This window comes from Sphaerodactylus townsendi, linkage group LG05 (genome assembly GCF_021028975.2).
Source record: "Sphaerodactylus townsendi isolate TG3544 linkage group LG05, MPM_Stown_v2.3, whole genome shotgun sequence".
NCBI lineage: Eukaryota > Metazoa > Chordata > Lepidosauria > Squamata > Sphaerodactylidae > Sphaerodactylus > Sphaerodactylus townsendi.
In genome coordinates, this window is record NC_059429.1 from 66831026 (window position 1) to 66853832 (window position 22807).

The 22807-nt window shown below is 39.8% G+C and overlaps 1 protein-coding gene across 2 annotated transcripts in view; it reads right to left on the reverse strand.

The window, feature by feature from the left end:
- SCP2 (sterol carrier protein 2) overlaps nucleotides 1-22807 on the reverse strand; it is a 37451-nt gene that overhangs the window by 11021 nt on the left and 3623 nt on the right. The window contains exons 1-11 of one of the 2 annotated variants that reach the window (XM_048497023.1): nucleotides 22609-22756; nucleotides 21829-21900; nucleotides 18223-18354; nucleotides 17478-17542; nucleotides 15644-15770; nucleotides 15206-15269; nucleotides 14212-14298; nucleotides 12868-13018; nucleotides 9466-9613; nucleotides 6767-6874; nucleotides 1146-1299 (exon numbers count right to left, since the gene is read on the reverse strand). In XM_048497023.1, the coding sequence (XP_048352980.1) occupies nucleotides 1146-1299; nucleotides 6767-6874; nucleotides 9466-9613; nucleotides 12868-13018; nucleotides 14212-14298; nucleotides 15206-15269; nucleotides 15644-15770; nucleotides 17478-17542; nucleotides 18223-18354; nucleotides 21829-21900; nucleotides 22609-22741 (1241 nt within the window). In that variant the 5' untranslated portion in view covers nucleotides 22742-22756. Of the gene's footprint in view, nucleotides 1-1145; nucleotides 1300-6766; nucleotides 6875-9465; nucleotides 9614-12867; nucleotides 13019-14211; nucleotides 14299-15205; nucleotides 15270-15643; nucleotides 15771-17477; nucleotides 17543-18222; nucleotides 18355-21828; nucleotides 21901-22608; nucleotides 22757-22807 lie in introns of those variants that run through there. The other variant, XM_048497022.1, reaches the window with a different exon arrangement.

Below are 22807 nucleotides of genomic sequence, written 5' to 3' on the forward strand. Positions count from 1 at the left end.
AAACAAAACAATATCAGTTTCCTGCAAATTCAAAGTTGTGAGTATAGTTCACTTTCCCAGCAGGGAATGATTTGCAGAAAGTCAAGACATGACAGATTGCATATGTGAATGTACAAGTGAATAGGGAGACAATGCTAAGTGAGAGCGTGCAAATGTATCTCTTGGCCCGTGTACTTTGCAAGCAGCAATAACTCCCACACATAAGGGTTCCCCACCCCTGAAACAGGCAAACCCTTTGGTACACCTTTCATTAACTTGATGGCTATCAGAATTTCTCTCTCACACTCACATGAATTAAACATCTCTAAATCTGCTCTGATGTTTTGTAAAACCTCTCCCTATTTCAAGCTATTTATTGTCTTATAAATACATTAATTATCCTTACAAAATTCAGTTTAAATATATACCGGTAATTAAAAGGAAACCTCAACTCTTATTTTAAAAAGTAAAATATCAGTCAACCTCCTCAGTATCAACAAGAATGTATAAACAAGTATTAAAATCTTATTAGTTAAAAAAGACTTCTAATTAAAGTTGAAAATTCAAGAAAACAGGGTTGTTTGAAAAGAAAATTTCCAAATATAAAAAGGAAACCACTGAACCCCCCCCCCCCAATTTGCAGTGTATAAGCAGCTACTGCAAAATTAGAGGCATCAGACTTAAATCCTTTGTTGTTGAAAACACTGCCTATTTTTAGTTCTCCCAATTTTGCACATTCCTTTAACTGTTGTTTATGTTAGCAGGAAAAAAACACACATGGAAGCTGAAACATAGAAGGGGAACAAAACCCACAATGTCTTCCAACTCTGTCCAAAACCACCAGGAAAGTTTCCAGCAGCTGCAGAAATTGGAGCAGTTATCCTTTAGAAAAATGCTGAGTAAAATCTTTATACTGAATACCAATATTCTCCCCCTGCTCTTAGCAACAAGAGGTTTTCCCAATTTCCCAACAATCTATTTTTAGTTGATATTAAGGCAGGGAAAGTCACTCAACATCACACTGTTGAACAACTCCATTAGGTGGCTTGTTACACTATATGGTCATTATGTGGCACTAGCATATGGGACAGCACACAAAATGGAAACCAGCAGCTGAAACTAGTATTCCTTTATAGAGATATAAAAAAAGAGACATTAAAGCTCACCTTGCAGCTTCAGGAAAGCCCATCCTGTACAGGGACACCACTGCAGCACCACCAAGGCCTAGGTTATGCTGCAATGCAACCTTTGCACTGGGAACCTGCCTCCTTCCGGCTTCTCCTCTTAGCTGCCAGCACAGTTCAGCACACTGAGCTAGACCTAATGCATCGAACACAGAGAACGTAGATCAGCCTGTATTTCAAGAGCAGCGTCATTTTCTTACGCCCAGCTCTGAAGAAAGAGGCACAAAACAAATTGGGCTCAACCCTCAAAATTAACCTTTCATATGAAAGGAAACATTATCATGTGATGGACTAACAGTGACATTAACATTCTTTTCAAGCAAAAATAAATGGCTGCAAAGGGATAGTTTGATTTCCCAGATTTTTCTGAAGAGGCCTTTTTGTTAGACAGAGTTTGAATATTATCTGCCACAAAACTTTTTAAGGAGCCAAGTGTCAATTAAGGCAAAAACAAAGTATCACCAAAGTGTTATACACTGAACATTTCCAGTATCCCCATAATGTCAATTTTTGCTTTTCCCTTTGCCACACTCTTCAATGCAACTTACAGATATTATTGTATTTTATTTTGTAATAATATCACACAAATAATATCACATTGAAAAGCCACCGCAATCCAATTCACACCATTGTACATTGATGCCTTGGGGGTTTTATTACAGTTTTTTCTCTCATAAGTAATGTATGTTGTTGTGTTCTGAGCAACAAACAGTTTGGGCTTTAGCAAAGCCTCTTTAGGAAGCTTAATAAAAGATCAGACTTATTTGTGTTAGTATATAGCTCTATCACTCATCAATTATTTTCTCAGAGATCTGGTATCAATTTTACAGTGTTTGCAGAACAGTCAGCAACTCCTGTACTTTGACTTCATTTAGACAAATAACCTGTAAATACTATGTACTTTAGCTCCCAGGGTCACCTGCAAAACAAGGGGATGGATCTAAAGTATCATCAGCAGAACTACACTGCCCCCCCTCCCCCCAGCTATCCAAAGTACAGCTCCTGGAAGATTGGGAACAAATCAAAGGTTGGCAGACAGAAAAATAAGTGAAAATTGTCTCCCCTTCCCCCTACAATGGTAGAAAATCTTTACACCTTTGCATCCAAACCGAGGTGGGGGGGGGGGAGCGGGGGAGAAGCTGGACAGAATTTGTCTCTACAGAAATCATAGGCCATTTACAACCTTAAGTGCTAAAAACTCCAATCCTGGCTAGAATAACAATGAGCTTTATTGTCGTGTTCTGTCTCCCTTGCACAAACCATGCACCCCTTTCAGCCATTTCTGACCCTGCTGCCACTTCTTCCATTCTCAGAGTTGGTTTGGGAGTCTTGAGCCACGCACTGTAGGCTCCTTCCCACTGGTGTGCTGCCTTCAGCTCTCACTGTCTTGTTTGTTCTCAGCCTACTCCTTGTTGAGATTCAGCACACGCCCTTCTTCGCCCTGGCTGGAGGTTCCTTTCCTATTTATCCCTGTTCCCTCTTGCCCACCCCCTCCACCAGGTGCACCTTCTTTCCCTAGTTGTTCACTCCATCCACCTCCTTTGCCTTTCCCACTCCTGAGCCCCATCTCTCTCAGGCCACCTGTGGAGACTGGGCATCTCTTCTAGACTGCATCTCTGTTGGCCTGGCACAGCTGTCTGATCCCCAGTTGGAGAAGCTCATGGAAAGGGGTCAGGTCAAGATGTGGCCCCAACCTCAATGGGCACCACTGCGGGCCCTGAGCTTTATCCGGGCCTGTTGGTGGTTCTCCTTGCCTTGGCCACCAATGACTCTAGGTCTGCTGCTGAGAGCACTCTTGGATCCTGGGCCAGGCTGCACTTTGATGGTGACATCTTCCTCCTGGCTGCAACACACAAGTAAGACAATGGGAAGGGTTGCTGCTAGCATCTCAGGAGCCAGGAAGGTGGGAGGATCTGATGTGGGTGTCCAAGGAGGAGAGGTCTGGCATCAGTCCTGTGACTGGACATTTCTGAACTGCAGAAGATTGCACAGCTCTGATCAAACAGTCCTTGTATTTATTTTTAAAAGTTCTCTTATCTTTCCAAAGCTCAAGGCAGCTTCTGGGATCAAAGCCAACTTTACATGTGGACATTAAATGAACACACATACTGGAAGATAGGAATTAAAGAATCTAAATCCCATAAGAAAAATGAATGTAATAATCTTCTTATGAGAGAAGGAGTTTGGATTTATATCCCACTTTTCTCTCTTATAAGGAGTCTCAAAGTGGCTTACAAGCTCCTTGCCTTCCTCTCCCCACAACAGACACTTTGTGAAGTAGGTGGGGCTGAGAGAGTTCTAAGAGAACTGTGACTAGCCCAAGGTCACCCAGCAGGAATGTAGGAGTGCGGAAACACATCTGGTTCACCAGATTAGTGTCTGCCTTTCTTAACCACTACACCACACTGGCAAGTAGTTAGAACAATTCAAGGCAGTTAATAAATGACTTTAATCTTGAGGTTCAGTATTTAAGCAATGACCTGGCACTAGTATAATTATAATTTCTTGCAACTATCTTTTAGGTAAGAGAGAGAAAACTACAGAGGCACATTACATATTAAGATTGGATAAAAGCACAGAATAAGTACCCAACACACTCTGCTGTAATAGTCAGAATCAACGACTTCTGAATTCATATTATTTTGCCAGGAGTTCATGGGCAAAATACAATCAGAATGCATATTATGAGCAGTTTTAGTGTTGCCCCAAAATTCTGCTACAATTTTAATAATCCTGACTTTTTTTAGTATGCATGATTGGAATGGAAAGCAGATGGACAGAAATGATCAGAAGAAGTCTAAATTGAATCATCAAGTGTCAAAACTGTCAAGATGTGTCAAGTGAATTAAAAAATATATATGGCAATTTCAAATTAAAATATCTTGCTGCATAAAAACAACTTTTCCCATCCATGATGTTCAAAAAGCATTCCAGTGGTGCTAATGCCATGCAATCAATTATACCAATTGTCTTCAGCTTTTCAACCAATGATGCAGTTCCATAGTTGCTCCAGCCTTTTTGCTGAAAAGTTTTACCACATGTGTACCTTCAACTACATGAAGTCTCCTTACTCACTCACACAAGAGAAAATCCTCCTGAAGCCAGCGAGACTTACATTTGGAATAGTATTGCTCAATTCAGTCTTGTAGGAACTAACTTAACTGGTGGCTATGGAATGGCAACTCTTAGGATGATTCCAAGGGTGGCAACTTGAAAGCCATTTTCAGCTTATGAGTAAGAAGGCCAGGGTGATGCAATCATAAGGAAAGAGAAAGCTTAGAAAACAGGAGGAGATAATGACAGATAATACAGGTTTCAAGCCAAGATATCAGAAAATAATTAAGAGACCACATTCATGTGTGCCTTTTCCCCATGCTCCAAATATTTCATATCTAATAGCCACTTTAGGAGCTTTGGCAAGTCTAATGGCTTGTTATTTTCCTTTAAACAGCAAAATTTCATGCCTTACCTCAAACAACTTTGAAAACCTTTTTCCAGTTCATAAGTGGACTGCCATGTAGCCCAGAGAACTACTATCTAAGAAATGCGAGGCACAACCCATTGGGTACAGGACACTACTTGTGCAGTCCCAAGAATCCCACTCCTAGGATTTTTACTCACACTCTTATTCCTGCTAAAAGTTATAATGTGCATGTTTTAATTCACCAAAAATGGTTATCAGGCACCTTATTTACGGTAGAACTAGTGTACAGTATACAACAGTAAACGACATGTCTCCCTAGTGCACAAATGTGTGTGTGAAACTAATTTTTTTAAAAAAAATCTCTCATAATAATTTGTTTGAATTCCTCTTTGGTGATTTCTCTCTTTTTCCATTTCTTCTCATGTCCCTTTTACATCTTAGTTCAGTTGAAAGGTCTTTAGACATCCATGCTGGTTTCCTTAGACACCAATTCTTCCTTTTCATTGAAACTGTTTGAAATCGTGCCTTCAAGACTCACTTTTAGGAAACTCCTATCCATCATGCATCCCTTCTCTTTTAGTATTCTGAACCCTGGGATCACACCCAGTAGTTTCCTAAGTTTACTGAAATCAGCTTTCTTAAAGTCTAGAATGCATGTCTGACTGAGTGCAAGAGGATAGAACTGAGGAAAAGAGGATAGCAAAACTGAATTGAAGGCTAAATCTACATTACAAGCAAATAGGAAAGAGAGAGAGAGAGGAGAGGGAAGACAGAGGAAAGAGCAAAACAGAGAGACAGAAAGAGACAGAGGGAGAGGGAGCAGAGAGGAAGAAACAGGGAGAGAAAAAGGTTCTGCCAGCCACTCACAAACACCCCTGACAGCCTCCCTCATGGCTAGGCGCCACAACTGGATCTCTCTGTTCAGTTACAGGCTGAGCTTCCCTGCGTGTTCCTTCGGCACACTTTTCAGTGATGCCAAAGGAGTACACATGCAGTTCTCCCGTTGCTGAACAGAGAACCCAGCCTCCACCGTAGCCCAGGGGCATCCATCACCCCAGTCCCACAGCCTCCTTAGCTCTGAAAGTTCTCTGCCACCCCCACCCCCACCCCCACCCCCACCCCCAGAAAAAAGAAATCTGCAAAGCCACTCTATCTTACACAAGGTCTTTGTCAGGTGACTCCACAATGTGTTGCCCCAACTCGCTAGCTTTGAAGACTCATTTGACACACACCACTGAAACCATGCCTCACTTCCTGGCACTTCCTTTAAGGGGCAGCATCTGATTGATCCTTTGCCCTCCCGGCATTGGTCAAAAAAGCTTTACGCTGGGGGATGGGAGTTTCCTGAAGCAGCTTAGAGAACCTTGGCAGGGGGTCCCCTTTTACAGGGTGTACACACATCCCTTTTCCCCCATTATGTAAATTTTCCCATACCCCAAAACACTCTTGTGTGTACCACTGAAATACATGGAAGAACTCACTGAACAGCTTAATTATCAGCACTAACAATTGATATATGACAAGAACAATCACATTTGTTTAATGACTTTATCGATCATATGAAGGGCGCTTGAAACAGTTCAGGAGGCAGCTTAATCTCCACATATGACTGACAGCATTAGTCATACGTGATATTTCAGCATTTAATACACAGCAGTTTAATAAACAGTGGCTATCCGATACATTCAAGAGAGGGAAAAAGACATATTCATGCTGCATTTCAATCTATCTCTGTGCTGGAAACGTTGATGCATAAAGCAGCCCTAAATAACTAAAACCCTGCTGAGCAGTTAGTAACCTTATCCTGAGGGGATGTTGCCTAGTCTACCATTTGCTAAGCCAAGGCATTCCATTCTTCCCCTCCACAGGCTGATACCCAAAGTAGCAAGAAGAAGGGAGAAAGAGAAAGAGAAGAAGATGTAAAGGCAATATACTTGAAGAATGCTTGCAGGACACTGACTACCATAACCAGGTCTACTCTGAATCCTACTCATGTCTATTCAGTGGAGCTCACTCTCAGAAAAGTGTTCTTGGGATTCTACAATTGAGCAGTTGCTGGCTACAGTATTACACCAACAGATGTCCTATGTACTCTGCTGTTTCCTTTTTTAAGTAAAACATATTTCCTACTAGCAGATGCAGAAAGCAATAGGGAAAAAAAGAATATTTTAGGAGGTACCTGTAGCACCCAGTGGATGCCCTTTTGAAATCAAGCCACCACTTGGATTTATGACCCATTTTCCACCATAAGTATTATCTCCTCTGTCAATCAGCTCACCAGCCTTGCCTTTAGAAAAAGGAGGAAAAAGACTATTCACTATTAGCACAAATATGACTCACAGACTTTAAATTGTTTCAAATGTATTTAGTAAAGAGAAATCTATTTGAAAGGAATTAAATACTTGCACTACTCATGAACATGTTCAAAAAGCATACTCTGGTTTAAATGCATGCTTCAATTCACCCTACCTTCTACAATTTCCCTTCAATAAAGAAAAACGTTGGGAAATTCTAAACGTTGCATTAAATGTACTTAGTATTTCTGCTATTAACAAACAATAGTAGGAAACAGTTCATTGGCCATCATGACAGTGATGCAGTGACTATTTTGAAGTATACCCTGGGATTTCACAACAAATTATTTCCTTGGAACTAAAGAGTTCTCTACAAGCAAATATGTTTAACAACAACCCAGCAACAAAAATGCAACAAACAAAAAACCAGCAACAACTTTTCAGGAAGGAAGGCTCTAGAAGAGAAATGTGTATATTCAAACTTTTTAAGACCTCTTACCTATTCTAAATCATATATGGAATCCCAGTAGAAGCAATTTGGAGCAAACAAGGGGCAGATAATGAAAGAACAACACACATGTATGTGCACCCACCTTTCCATTCCAAATACCCCCCACAGCTGCCATTGGTCTTTTGATCCAAGCATGTGTGCATAACATGTTACTAGGGTCTGTTGGAGAGCCAGCATGATGTCCTGGTTAAGAGTAGAGGATGTTAATCCAGAGAAAGGAGTTGATTCCCCATTCCTCCACATGAAGCCTGCCAGGTAATCTTGGGCCAGTCACAGTTTGCAGAACTCTCTCAGCCCAGGCAGAGGTAGGCAATGGCAAGCCTCCTCTAAACATCTCTTGCCTTAAAAACCCTATGGCAGGGGTGGCCAACCTATGGTGCTCCAGATGTTAATGGACTACAATTCCCAGCAGCCCCTGGCAGCATGGCCATGCTGTCAGGGGCTGATGGGAATTGTAGTCCATGAACATCTGGAGCACCATAGGTTGGCCACCCCTGCCCTATGAGATTGCCATAGGTCAGCTGTGATTTGACAATACTTTACACATACACATAGGCTGTGTATGACTTCTACTCTCAGGATTAGGCTTTCCTACTATATTATTAAGTTTATAGGCTACTTCTTCAAAGATCTGCTTGCGATCAATACAGATACAAATAGAATGCAAAAGCAAGCAGGATAACCAGCTACCTATTTAAACATTTATCTTCAGGAGAAGTTTCTTTTTGTAACAGGGAAAACAAATATACTGTAAGCTTTTCGAATAAAATATATGGAAATAATGTTCCAACAGATTTTTCTCATTAACTCCGAACACCCTTTAGTGATGTACAAAGGGTGTATCCTATGCAGTTATGTTCTCAACACCACACTGATGTGACATACACAAATAACTATGCAAGTAGCACATGTGTGTTTCTCTATTCTGAGCAGTTTTAGTGTTATCCACAAAACTGGTGAGCTCACTAGAGATATAACATTTCTGGAAATGTTGAAACCACTAAAAAAAGGCTTCCTTGGAAAAAACAGAACATTTTGGAAAATGTGAAAGATATGCAATACTTACTTTAACAACATAAAATGTAAAATGTAGCTAATAAGAATGCACTATTTGTCATGTGCGATTGGGATTCTTCTGAATTCTGTTAAGGACAGAGCAGAGCCACTGAGATCACCCCATAGCAGTGTTCCTGCTATGATGGGAATCCCACTGGTTACTTGGCCACCAACTAGAAATTCAGGGCGGGACCAGTAAAGAAACAGGGATCAGGAGGATAATTATAGGTTTAAATAAGGAATGAAAGGGTTAAAAGAGGGATGTATAAGGCTAGAAATACCATCCAGTCAGCACTCCAGCACTTTCGTAGGAAGGTTTGCCCTCCTATGAGGGCCAGGAAGTTGTAGTCAGGGAGTCAGGGTTGGCAAGGACTTATTGCTTGGTCTAGACTCTAGGCTCTAGTATCAGAGGAGACAGACAAGGGAAAGGAAGAGGGTGGGATGAATCTCAACATCCCCACACACTTTTAAGGTGAAGCCTTAAAAAGCATAAGTAAGTAGCCTGGTACATAGGACACTGAGCTGAACTGACAAACCTGAAATGTAGGGTATAAATGCCTTGGTCTTTTACAGGTAAAATTATAACTGAATCTAGTACTAAAGAGCAACCCGGTAAACTGGCTGAAATCTCCAGTTTAAAGCAGGAGATTGCAATAGCGGTTACCAGCGCCTGGTACAAAATAAGGTAAAATATATTTTATTAGTTAAAATTCCCTATGTGTTTTACCAACAGACTTCTTCAAGGGAATCTGTGCATCTTGCAGTGTTTTTTTTAAAAGAACAGTATAAGATCAGTACTGCAATGCATTGGGAATTTTAACCCTCTTTATAAAATAAAATTTTCACCTTATTTGGCACCATCAGCCTTTGCTTTATTTTTCATCTCCTGTGACTAGCATGGCCTTCTTATTTCTCTGTGCTGTTTAAAGAAGGACACAAAACTCGGGAGCTTAAGAATAACTGTGCCGTGGTCAAAGTACTTATAGAGGTTTTTAAATATTTCCGAGTTAATAATACCTTCAGGACAAAGTCCTAGAGCTTCATAAGTGATTAGTTCATTAGATGAGAAACAATCGTGAAGTTCAATCACATCCACATCTTCAGGTTTCAGGCCTGCTTTTGAAAAACATCGTTTGGCAGCCTCCTTAGTCATATCATAGCCAACCTATTACCAACAAACCAAAAAAAAAAAAAAAAAAAAAAAAAAAAAAAAAAAAAACAAAACTTAAAAAAAAAAAAAATATTATTTTTAAAAAAAAAAAACAAAAAAATGCCAAAAAAAAAAAAAAAAAAAAAAAAAAAAAAAAAAAAAAAAAAAAAAAAAAAAAAAAAACACCACCCACCACCAAAAAAAAAAAAAAAAAAACAAAAAAAAAAAAAAAAAAAAAAAAAAAAAAAAAAAAAAAAAAAAAAAAAAAAAAAAAAAAAAAAAAAAAAAAAAAAAAAAAAAAAAAAAAAAAAAAAAAAAAAAAAAAAAAAAAAAAAAAAAAAAAGAAAAAAAAAAAAAAAAAAAAAAAAAAAAAAAAAAAAAAAAAAAAAAAAAAAAAAAAAAAAAAAAAAAAAAAAAAAAAAAAAGAAAAAAGAAAAAAAAAAAAAAGAAAAGAAAAGAAAAGAAAAGAAAAGAAAAAAAAAAAAAAAATGCATAAGTCAATGTGTTTGACCTGCTCTTATTACCAGATCTGAATTTCCTTGCAGCACATTTCATAATTTATATTGTCAAGAGATCTTTATCAGTAACTACAGATATTCAATGATCGTTAAGGACTAGACACATTATTACAGTAAATACATAACTGAAAATTGAGGCTTGATAATAAATCTTTTAACTGAAGAGTGATTAGACGTAGAGTACTGTGGTGTGCTGTGACCTATAAGACCCAAAGAGGATGTTGTGAGATAGCACTTGGGCTAATGGGAAGGGATTTAAGCCAAACCAGAAGCGAACTTGCCTGAACAGGATGGGATTCTATTTTGTAATATACAAGTGCCTGACAGGAGGTCCTATAAAAACAGGGCTGGGAGATCTGAAAAGAGAGCATGGCTGCCCAGAAGATCTAGGAAGTAATTTATTTGATTTTGTACATTGTCTTGTTAATATGCACTTGGAGCCTAAGTGTGAGCAGGCAATACTCATATGACTTCTGTTTAAGAGTGAACAAACTGAAAATAAATATTGGGAAACAGAACTAATACTGGGTGAGAAGGCGGAAGTCTTGAAGGACACTATACTCCCTACTGTCCAATGGCATTCATCTGATCCTTGCCAACTCAGTTCAGAGCCTTGTGGTTATTTTGGACCCAGTCTTATTGCTGGAGAAGCAACTTAACTTTGTTGCAAAAAAGGCATCCTTCCAACTCAGTCTAGCTTGAAAAATGGCCCTTTACCTTGATACAGCTCATCCAGCCATTTGGATCCATGTTATGGTGACATCAAGACAAAACTACTGTAACGCACCTGGTGGGCCACTGCGAGTAGCAGAGAGCTGGACTAGATGGACTCTGGTCTGATCCAGCTGGCTTGTTCTTATGTTCTTATGTTCTTATATTTTGGTCTCCCCTCCAAATCAATTCAGAAATTCCAGCTGGTTCAGAATGATGCTGCTCAACAATTATCGGGAGATAGAAGAAGTATGCATAACTTGTACTTTCATCCTGCAGTCATTCCCATCAGTTACTGGGCTCCATTTAAAGTACTGGCTATCATATACAAAGCCCTTCATGGTGTTGGATTCTCATACCTGTGAGACCCTCTCTCCCATGACAACTTCACTCATTTAAATTGGGTCTTCTGCAGGTGCTAAACTGCAGAAACTGCAGAAAATGGGCAAAATCAACAACTAACTGGTCACTTGGCCCCACCCTGAGGAGGTCAGGAAGAGTCCCACTTTCCTGGCTTCCCGCAAACTATGCAATTCTAAATTATTCAAGAGTGCTTTTGTACACGAGCTATAGGTTAGCACCATACAAAATTATTCACAAAGTTCCTTGGAAAATTATTAAGGACTGTGATTTATACTACTTTGTATAGTTTTCTGTGAGTTGGATCCTACTATTTAACATTGCATCATTTAATGCACTATGTTAATACTGATGCTTTGTTTCAATTTTATTTTTTAGATTTTTAGTTGGTTCTAGAACCCAAATCCTATTTGATTGTTAATTGAATGTCTCCTGCTGCTGATTGTAATGACAGACTCTATGCCAGGGGTCCCCAAACTACGGCCCGGGGGCCAAATGTGGCCCCCTGAAGGCATTTATCCGGCCCGCCAGGCATGGCAGCGATGGCTCCATTCATGTGCAGTGGGGGCTCGAGGAAGAGAAGGAACCGGCCCCAACGGCTGTTGATTGCAATTTACATGATGGCACCCACCCAAATTCCATGAATTTTTCTGACCCAGAGTTGAAAACCTTGTTACATGTGGCAAACGCTTCGCTCCCGCCCTTCCCTCTCGGCTACTCCATGTGTTGCTCTCAGGCTTTCTGTTCCGGCTCACTCCCATTGGCATCAGCCAGGCTGGCGAATCGCTTGCTGGCTGCTAGGGAGGAAAGAACCCAGGAAGATACCTGATCCTGGGTTAGATGGAATGTTTCATTGGGAAAGTTCTGCTTTTTTTTTTTTTTTTACAGGGGAAGGTATTCCACAGCCTCCCCAACAATATTTGGAGCCCACCCTGTACTTGACATACTTTGGTCACTGTTTTAAAAATAGACCATAACAGAAAGGCTGAAAGGTGAAATCAAACATTTTACAATCATTTGTGCATAGGAATTTGTTCATAGTTTTTTTTAGTCCGGCCCTCCAACAGTCTGAGGGACAGTGAACTGGCTCCCTGTTTAAAAAGTTTGGGGAACCCTGCTCTATGCGATCTGCTTTGAGTCCCAGTGAGAAAGGCGGACAATAAATAACATAAATAAATACATGCACAAAATAACTTATTTGCACTATCCATTTGTAAAAAATGTCCTTGCTTTTATGTGAATTTGTACATTTTCTGTGCAAATTTTATTCATCACAACTGTAAACAGATGCATCGAAACTGACAATACAGAATATTCTATTACTGTTGTAAAGAACCAGATTCCTTTCCAAGCAGGAGCACTATCAATTCTCTAGAAGCAACACAGGAGGTTCTATAGCCATATGCCCATTCTCTTAATAACCCATGTCCTGTACAGTTGGATCTGCAGAGCAGCTTCACAACTGAATTGATTCACACAAGATAGACACCTCATTTCTTGTCACATAAGTCCTCAGAGACTGAAGGCACAGATATCACACAAAATAATGACAGCAACATTGTAGCTGGTTGCCAGCACCTTAGGTTTCATTTATAAGTACCTTTTTTTTCCAAAGAAGGCTCTAACTTATTATAATGCACTTATTGGTGGCCAGATACACAGATTAAATAATCATCTTACTGCTTTAGTACAGCTGTTCTCTTCAAATGAGCTTGGGAAATCAGTAGTCATCTCTTGGGCCACAATTTCCACAGCTTTTGACTCTAATCCATTATTCCTCACAAATTCTTCACTAGCCAGTATTGCAGCTGCTGCACCATCAGATGTTGGACTAAGAGAGATAGAGATAACAAGTCATTCAGTCATTTGAGTTTGCTCAAGAAAAAGAGAAGTATGGATGCAAGTGGAGCAAAACAGAAATTGCCAGCTAGCCCAAAGGATATTAATGACATGGCATTGACATAAAAATTGCAAATGCAGAATGTAGCACACTGGGTTGAATATGGAGTACGGACCTTTGCATAGTCCATTCAAGGATGCCTAATTTTCCCAGATCTCATCTTCCCACAGCAGCTACACCTAGCAATTGAAAGTTTATTCTTGGGGTTGCAGGACTAGATTGGAGCTTTTTCTCTCTGGCCTACTGCAGCCTCCAAATCTGCACAGCTATTGATTGTGTGTGTGTGTGTGTGTGTGTGTGTGTGTGTGTGTGTGTGTGTGTGTGTGTGTGTGTGTGTGTGTGTGTGTGTGTGTGTGTGTGAGAGAGAGAGAGAGAGAGAGAGAGAGAGAGAGAGAGAGAGAGAGAGAGAGAGAGAGAGAGTCACACACACACACACCAATACGTTTTCCAACTAGAATTGGCTGGTGAAAGAGGAGAAAGCTAGGAAGAAATGCAACCACCAATGCCTTCAGCTGGCAGATCACAGGATCCAGAGTATTCCAAAGTCAAGGAAATATTGTTTGGTTCTCCATGATGTAACAGAAACATTACTGGCAGACAGCTTGGTTGCATCTCCTTGGTTTGTCTCCAGACAAAGGATTACTTCACACATAATGAAAATTCCAAGATATACAACCTGCTTGGCACATGTGTTTGGGGGCTATGATGCCTGTATTTTTTTTAAAATGCACAATCAGCAGGCAGAGAAAGAAAAACATAAAAATGTAGCCAAACTCAAAGACCTTCCAATACCGCTTGTTTCAGTGGTAAAATTAAACATGCACTCAACTCTGTTCCCCTGAAATCAATAGATCTATGGAGTACCCATTACAGCCAGATCATGCCATTTAAGTTTGTGATAAAAGGACCTAGGCTCCACCACAATTCCTTGCAATGTATACATTCAGCCCAAAAATTAAAATAAAGTGGTAGTATGGCTTTTACATTTAATAGATATATGCAGAACACAGGCATGCACCCACTGGTTTCCAATGGGTATGTGCCAGCATGTACAAAGGGAAGAACTGTGCATACTTTTCATGTGAGATATTGGAGCATAATTATCTTTAGATAAATACTCTTACCAACACTGTAAAACTGTCAAGAAATCAAAAACCTTGCGTGACTGTAAAATCTCTTCTAAACTGTACTCCTTTTGAAACTGGGAATTCCTATGAAAAACATAAAAATGTCAACTTAATTTTAGTATTTCAAAAGGCATTGTATTATACATTTTAAATTTATATTTATATTTATTGTAACACAAAAAAACTGCTTGGCTAGATAGCATTTCATTTCTAATTACAACTTGACAAACACCTCCAGGAGCTCTGTAGAAGGATACAGAAGTCTTCCTCTGTTTCCTCTCACCATAGAGCATAGGTGTCAAACTTGCACCCCTCCAGATGTTATGACTACAGTTCCCATCATCCCCTGCCAGAATCATGCTGGCAGGGGATGATGGGAACTGTAGTCCATAACATCTGGAGGGCCACGAGTTTGACACCACTGATCTAGAGGTCTGCTGGGTTGAAACTTGCACATCTGTTCTACAAAGGAAGAATTTTTGGTGGATCCACTAGAAGAGATCCACTGGACCCAATCTATTGTCTCCAAAAATGGAGATTCCATTTGGTTTTCATGGGTACTAGCCACTGATTCCCCCATCTAGTGATTCCCTACCTTTTAAAAAATGAGATATCCTTCAATAATTACAGCCTTAAAAATACTGTTTTACACTGCTTCTTATAAATGGAATGTCTCCTCCAATTTAATTCTTACTAGAATTCTGAATAAGGAACCTGATAGTGCAGCATGGGAAGTTGAAGTACTGCAGTCAAAGCTCTGCTCACAACCTGAGTTCAACCCTGAGGGAAGTTGATTTTAGGTAACCAGTTGACTCAGCCTTTCATCCTTCTGAAGTTAATAAAATGTGAACCAACTTTGTGGAATGCTACGGCAAACCACCTCACAAATATAGCCTGACTAGTAAACATTGTGATGTGAGGTCACTCCACTTGCAAAGGGGACCACCTTTACCTTTTACCTTTAGATTTTTCAATAGAACATTATACTCACGGGTTGTTGACTGAATGGCTATGATTCTTCCATGCAATTTTTGCAAAGTGTTCTAGTTTTGTCCCTAAAAAGTCACATTGGGGAAATAATATAATATTAATATTCTGTAAGGTTAATTGTAATACAAAAGGTTGTTTTAAGTTCTTCATCAACCATCCTTGCTTCATTTCAAGCCAATATCAAAGACAAGTGTTGCTACATACTAAATAACCCCCACCCCAGGCATGTTTCATAATTTATTCAGGAACCACAGCAATCCAGTTTCTTGGATACTTTCAATATCAGCCATACCTCACAGCCTGATCCTGGACTTTATTTCTTTATGGAGGCCTTCACTAATATAGTATAATTAATGACAGGGAGGATACAAAGTCTTATTTTGAAAAAGAAAAATTAAAATGTTCTTATGCTATAGTAATACTTTGACTAACACAGTACCGTATTTCTCCATGTGTTCTTTTCCCATATTTCCAAACATCTGTGGGGCAACTGGTGCTGCTGCTAAGCCATATTTGTTTACTATCACTTCAAGGTGTTTGGTCACTGGATTCTCCCTGTCGTTGAACTGAAATTGAAATGCACTTGTGTATTTAGCACACTAATACCAGACAAAACAGAAACAAATATTTTGAGAATCATCTGTTTGGCTTGTGAATAACCATATCGATACAAGTGTGCCTGCTGAAACACTCAAGAGTTCAAAGTTTGGTTAACTTTGGTGATGCTACTGAAGGAGGCATAAGACTAAGACAAAATAACTGAATTTTTCAAATTTCTTACAATTTCAGGATTTAAGCTTCAGGAAATATGTTTCACTTCACCTTTACATTTCCACCCTTTTATTCAGTATTCCTGGGAGGAACACATATGCTGACTTATATTCAACCATGCAGTTACAAAGACTTAATGATACTTCCATCTTCAAAAGACTATGTAACTATTTCCTCTGATTCCTATTTCCTCCCATTACAGAACACCACTTTGTCCTCTAGGCTGTTCCTGAAGCTCCACCAACCCACCACCTGTATGCTCAGGCCTACAGTGAGAGGAGGAAGTCCCACTGCATGAGGTAATCTCATCAGTTGTTAGAAAAATAAATTTTAAAAATAAAAAATAAAAACAAACAAGTTGCTTATATATGCTACACTTCAGGCAGCCATTTAAGTTAGTCTGTGATACCAAGCCAATGAGAGTAAATGAGAACTCATACTGACTTAGATATTAACAGTGAACTATGCACAGTGAGCAGCATCCTACATTCCTGAGAGCTGCTAATGAGGCTGTTGTCTCTTGAAAAGAAGAGCTGGTAATTGCAGCTGTAGCTTTCCTTTGAATCTTGCTTTATTCTTTCAACAGTCTTCTATGCCCCCCTTCCCCCACCCGGGTGGTTTCCACCTAGGAACATTGTGTTGTTTCCTCACTGCTGTTGCAGCTGCCAACACAGTACAGAAGCAACAGAGCTTACACATGGCAGTTTCCCCTGCAGTTTTCCTGCCCTAGTATGTTGGCAGGTGCTATTTCCCCTCCCCTGGACCACTGAGACTCTCATTTTTAAAACAATAAAATCAACAACTGTATAATCATTATATCAATTCCTAGCTTCCATAAAAAGTAAATCTCTATCCCCTTTTATGCAAAGATACACCTTGCCCCTTGTACCTCCTCAGTGAAAAGGGCGAAGACTTTTTTTAAAAACACAGAATTTATAGAACTCTGACACATAGCCCGATTATGCACAAGGTGTTTGGTGCACAATGGGGGCTAATGTCGGACACATCAAAATTTCTTGTACGGACCTGTTTCCTTGAGCCCTGCTTTTACTGTCCATTCTTTCTGAGGCAAGTGAGACCAGTTTTAACAAAACTTATAATTTTGCTTTGCCACCAGAGCAGGGAGATTTGCCAGTGAGCACAGTTTTGCCCCAGAGATCTGCCCTCTGCCCATAGGTTTCCCTCTCCCTTTCTCTGTGATCCACATCTTCCCCTTCGCCCCCTGTCTATGTTGCCAGCTCTTTCAAGCTAAATAAAAGAAAAGATGTTTATTTTCCAAGGTTTTTAAAAATTCTTCTAGTTTCCCCCTTCCAAACAGATGCCTGATGCTTGTTATAATATCTACATGATTGGTATGGACATTACTTCTAAATTTCTGTTCTGAATTTGATGAAAACTTCTAGCTGATCTATAAGAGAGATGGATTTCTCCTACCCATTTTCAAAATATGCAGTCTAAATTAAATTTTATCTCAGTGCATGAAATATTCTTACAACACTTACTTTAGATGAAAGGGACCCTCTTTCCATTTGTTCAAATCCAAGAGCCAAGACACAGTTTGCCAAACCTTAAATATATAGAGCAATTACAATACATATTTTAATGTTTTTGAAAATCTGCACATCACACATATAGCCCTTAATCCAGACGACAGTTCTCTGTAAACAGTGAAGTTCATTATAGCTCAGGGGTTCCTAACTTGGTGCTCATAGATGCTATAGCACCTGCTGTTACTTTCCCTGGTGGAGCTAGGTAGGGATTTGGCCCAGTAAAGACTCTGATTGGCTGAGCAGAATTCTAAAAACATTGCTTTAGCAGCAGCTACCACCAGGATCTTCAACACATGATTGAAGGTCGGCTGTTGCAGCTATTTTGTGGTTCTCCCCACCACAAAGTTGGAATTCTAAAGGTACCCACAGACTCAAAAAGGTTGGAGACCCTGCCTTAGTTAAACAGTAATATAGCAAAGTATCTTTACAGTGGATATTAAATTTCCATGAGCTTTAAAAACATCCTGTGATGTTGTACAGAGAATCCACTTCATTTGCTCATATGCTACAATAATGATTTCATTAAAGCACACTTTCAGTTAGAGGGAATAAAAGGAAATCTAGTCCTCAAATGAAAATATTAAGAAACTGGAATAGGTTTGTGTTCAACAAAAAGCCTGCTCAGAGAAAGGCTCCTTTGATTGTAGAACAATGTTCTGCTATGATTGATTTGTAGGGGTAAATAAGTGTAACTCACCTCCCTGGATTAGTTGTCTGGCCATAAATAATGCCGATGATCCAGTAGCACAGTTGTTGTTCACATTCACAATGGGAATGCCCGTTAGTCCTAAACTGTGATAAATTGCCCTCTGACCACAGGTTGAGTCACCTTTATAAGAAAATAAGAAGAGCTGACACAGTGATATAGTGGTCATTATCATCATGATTAATTTTATTTTCTTCCAACATGTTTAATTTAGTCAATGCTTTACAGCGGGGAAGCTACCAGGGGAACAGGGAGTGCGCAACGCACCGAGCGCACGGATTTGGGTCACATGGGGGGCACAAAATTCCCACCGGCCCCTCCCCCTTCCCCCCGCAGCGCCCCTACCACACTTACTTTAGGAAACCGAGCTGGCTGGAGAACAGGGAAATGTAGACCCTGGGAAATGTAGTTCCCATAGAACAGGAAGGCCTGTTCTCCAGCTGGCTCGGTTTCCTAAAGTAGTAGTAGTAGTAGTAATAGTAGTAGTAGTAGTAGTAGTCGTCGTCGTTGTAGAAGAAGAAGAAGAAGAAGAAGAAGAAGAAGAAGAAGAAGAAGAAGAAGAAGAAGAAGAAGAAGAAGAAGAAGAAGAAGAAGAAGAAGAAGAAGAAGAAGAAGAAGAAGAAGAAGAAGAAGAAACAGCAGCTGAGCAAAATATGTTCAAGTGTTTCGATAAGAGTTGGACAATATGGACATAATCTATCCAATATAGGAGAACTGCCAGGAAGCCCTGTAGAAGAGCTGGGGAAAACACATTACACCTGGCCCTAGTGAGGGCCCATTGATTCTTAGAATCAGGTAGCTGCAGTAGATATATATAGTCATCTTGCCAACCACCAGAATGATGCCAAAGTATCTTTGATCAAAGAGTCTTTTTAATTTCCCTTAATGTTTCTTGAGGCTCAAGCTTAAGAAGGGCCTCCAGTGATAAAACAAGAGTGGTGAGTTTGCCAATAATTGTCCTCCACCATTCAGAAACTTGGAGATCTGGTAAGGCACTACAGAGTAAGCTACTGGACTCAGCGCAAAAACATAAAGTTACGCAGAACTCAAAGACAAGTAGCCATGACCTAGTTAGAAGCAGCAGTGGCGTAGGAGGTTAAGAGCTTGTGTATCTAATCTGGAGGAACCGGATTTGATTCCCAGGTCCGCCGCCTGAGCTGTGGAGACTGATCTGGGGAATTCAGATTAGCCTGTACACTCCCACACACGCCATCTGGGTGACCTTGGGCTAGTCACAGCTTCTCGGAGCTCTCTCAGCCCCACCTACCTCACAGGGTGTTTGTTGTGAGGGGAGGAAGGGCAAGGAGATTGTAAGCCCCTTTGAGTCTCCTGCAGGAGAGAAAGGGGGGATATAAATCCAAACTATATTATTATTATTATTGTTGTTGTTGTTGTTGTTAAAAGCTGCAAACCAGCCTCCAAGCACAAAGCCACATATGGTACACAGTGAGGTACCCCAAATATTTTATAGAGAAACAATGATTGAACCCTCTCTACTGTATTACTCCATGAGCTGATCCATAATGGCACCACATACAGAAGATTTGGCTTGATAAACCTTTAAAGCTGCAGGAATATACTTCTGTCCTCTGGAATAGAAAAACTGACTCACTGCTGCAACAGTAGTAGAACAGCCCTTCACTGCAGCATTTCTATGGTGAACCCATTTGGCATTAGACTGGAAATAAATCCCCAAATATTTAAACAATTTCATTTGTTCAATTGTAAAATCCACCTATGAGGTTTAGACTTATTGGAAACTGCCATAATTTTGGGTTTTGTAGTATTGAGGGTTGTCTGTGCAATAAGCATTTCTCCAGGAGACGATTTAAGCCTACTCTAGAAAGCAATATCATGTCATCTGATAAAGCAAGATGGGAATTAAGGTGTTGCCCATAACTGGGAAGTGCAAATTACTGCTTTTAATTTGGGAGCCAGATCATTTAGAAATAAATTAAATAATGTTGGGCCAACACACAGCCTTGTTTTATGCCATTGGTTATGGTAATTTTGGAAGTGAACTCTCCTACAGAGGTGAACTTGACTTGACAGGTAGTATCATGATGTAACAGTCTTATCAAGGTTAGTAATATTTTATCTGTCCCCAAGCTCTCAAGTTTCTGCCACAACCGATTCCTATACTATAAAGCCTATGACTGCTAGCCAGGTTGTGTGCAAATATTCAGAGTGGTTCATAGCCATGTATTTGTACAATAAAAGCAACTGCATATATCACATCAAATTGGATCTTATGGTGCCGCAGCCTTTCCTTATACACAGCCCTGGGAAGGGAGGGAGGGAGCTAATTAATAAACCTAAATAAGCAGAAAAAGTGTGGGCGGGGGGGAAACGAAGAAATAAGAAGAAAAATAGAAAAAAACAGTAAGAGAAAGAGGGAGGCCAACTGGATATAATACCATTCTGTTCTAAACTGATATAGGGCTACATGGAGGTGAACATCTCCACTGGATATACAATCCGGCAGAATTGAGATAAATCCCATGGGTTCTTGCTCTCTACTGGATAGAGCATTCCACGAGGCTGGTGCCAGGACTGAAGAAGTCCTGCCTCTGGTCGAGGTCAGCCAGACTGATTTCGGGCCAGGGATCATTTTATTGGTAGCTTCCTTGTAAATTAAATTTCTGAGAAGAATTAAAGAACTGTGACCAGTAGTTACTGAGACAACTGAATACTGACTTAAGTATTTTTGTATTTGTATATACTCGCATATATGTTGAATTTTTCAGCACATTTTTTGTGCTGAAAAAGCCCCACTCGACTTATACGTGAGTGAGGTGTATTTTAAAAGGGTTTTTACTTTGTCGGCCCCAGGGGGCACAGTTTTTAGGCTAGTGGCACCAAAATTTCAGGGATTTTTCAAGAGACTCTCCTGATGATACCATCCAAGTTTGGTAAAGTTTGGTTCAGGGGGTCCATAACTTTGAGGTGCCCCCATCCCCCATTGTTTCCAATGGGAGCTAATAGTAGATGGGGCTACATTTTGAGGGTCCATAACTTTGGACCCCTTGAACCAAACTTCAATACAAATCTGGGAAACATCAGGAGGGTCTCCTGTGATACTCTTAAAATGGCACTGCTAACATAAACATTCCTCCCCTGACCAAAAATCCAGTTTTGAAGGATTTTAATTCTTGTGTTTTAGCTTGGTTGCTGATTGAGCTAAGGTTTTTGTACTTTTAAAGTTATTGTTGAGACCATATTGTTTTGTTGACCCTCTTTTCCACTTACAGAGCTAATTTACTGTTTTTCTTTTAAATAAACATTCAAAAACATTTAACGTACTGATGCCTCAATTAATGTAATTTTATTGGTATCTATTTTTATTTTTGAAATTTACCAGTAACTGCTACAATTCCAACCCTCGACTTATACACAAGTCAATAAGTTTTCCCAGTTTTTTGTGGTAAAATTAGGTGCCTCGACTTATATGCAGGTCAACTTATACATGAGTATATACGGTAAGTGCATTTAGGTAATTCTTTCATGCCAGCTAGTGGACAAAAGGCATAATTGCAGGAATAAAATTTGGCAGGAGCCAGGATGAGTATCAAGCCCTTAGCAAATAGCATTACTTACCATAAACATAGCCCACATAAGCCTGCTCCACAGCTGAATAAGGAATACCTGCATCAGCAAGTGCCTTCTGACCTAAATGGGTTTAAAAATTGTGAAGCCTTTCTTGAAAATATATCTTGTAAGATTTAATAAATTAACAGTTTAGAAAGTTTTCTAAAAGTAAAGATGAATGTTTTGATTTCACCTCTAAGTGGATTAAGTAACAAGTACTTAACGAGACTTAGACCAGTTCAAAGACATTTGTTGCTCTATGCAATAACCTCAATGGCCCTCAGTAACACATCTGCAAGGATAACATTACATGATGTAGAGAAGCATATGGATAAATGCAGTGCACATATCACTAAGGTCACGTTCTTTAACTGAAGCAAGACTTTTTCAAGCTGATACAATCATTAAACTCACTGCCAGTGGTACTTGGCCAGTTGTCCTGTCAAAAAGGGACAGTCTACAATTTATTTATTTTTCTAACAAATGAGAGTCATATTAACCAGAATCTACTCATGCTTCACTGCCTAAATTTATGTGTATCTTTCATCCCACCCACCCCGCCAATTCCATTGTTGTGCAACCAACATATCTTTCAGAAGTGTTTTTATGGTCATGCATGCTTACAGATGAGTAGGCACTGTGGAACACAATGGGAGAACATCCAGGTAAGCATATATGAGTCAGAACTGTTTATCAGACAAAAGTTATCCACTGTGCTGACATAATCCTCCCCACATCCCATCTCTAACATTATCAAGGTAGCTGAACCTTTATCAACTGCAGCCCTACCTGTACAGAAGCTGGCACTGTGGCTTGAAAGGCTTGTGTAGTTACAACAACTCCTGATCAGGCAATTGGCCAATAAAGAAATCTGTGGATCTTCACCAGAGGATACTACAATCCCTCTCAAGCACAGCAGCATCAATGCAGGGACTGGTCCATCTATCTTTCTGATCCCAAGTAAGCCCAGGGTTCTCAAGGGCTGAAG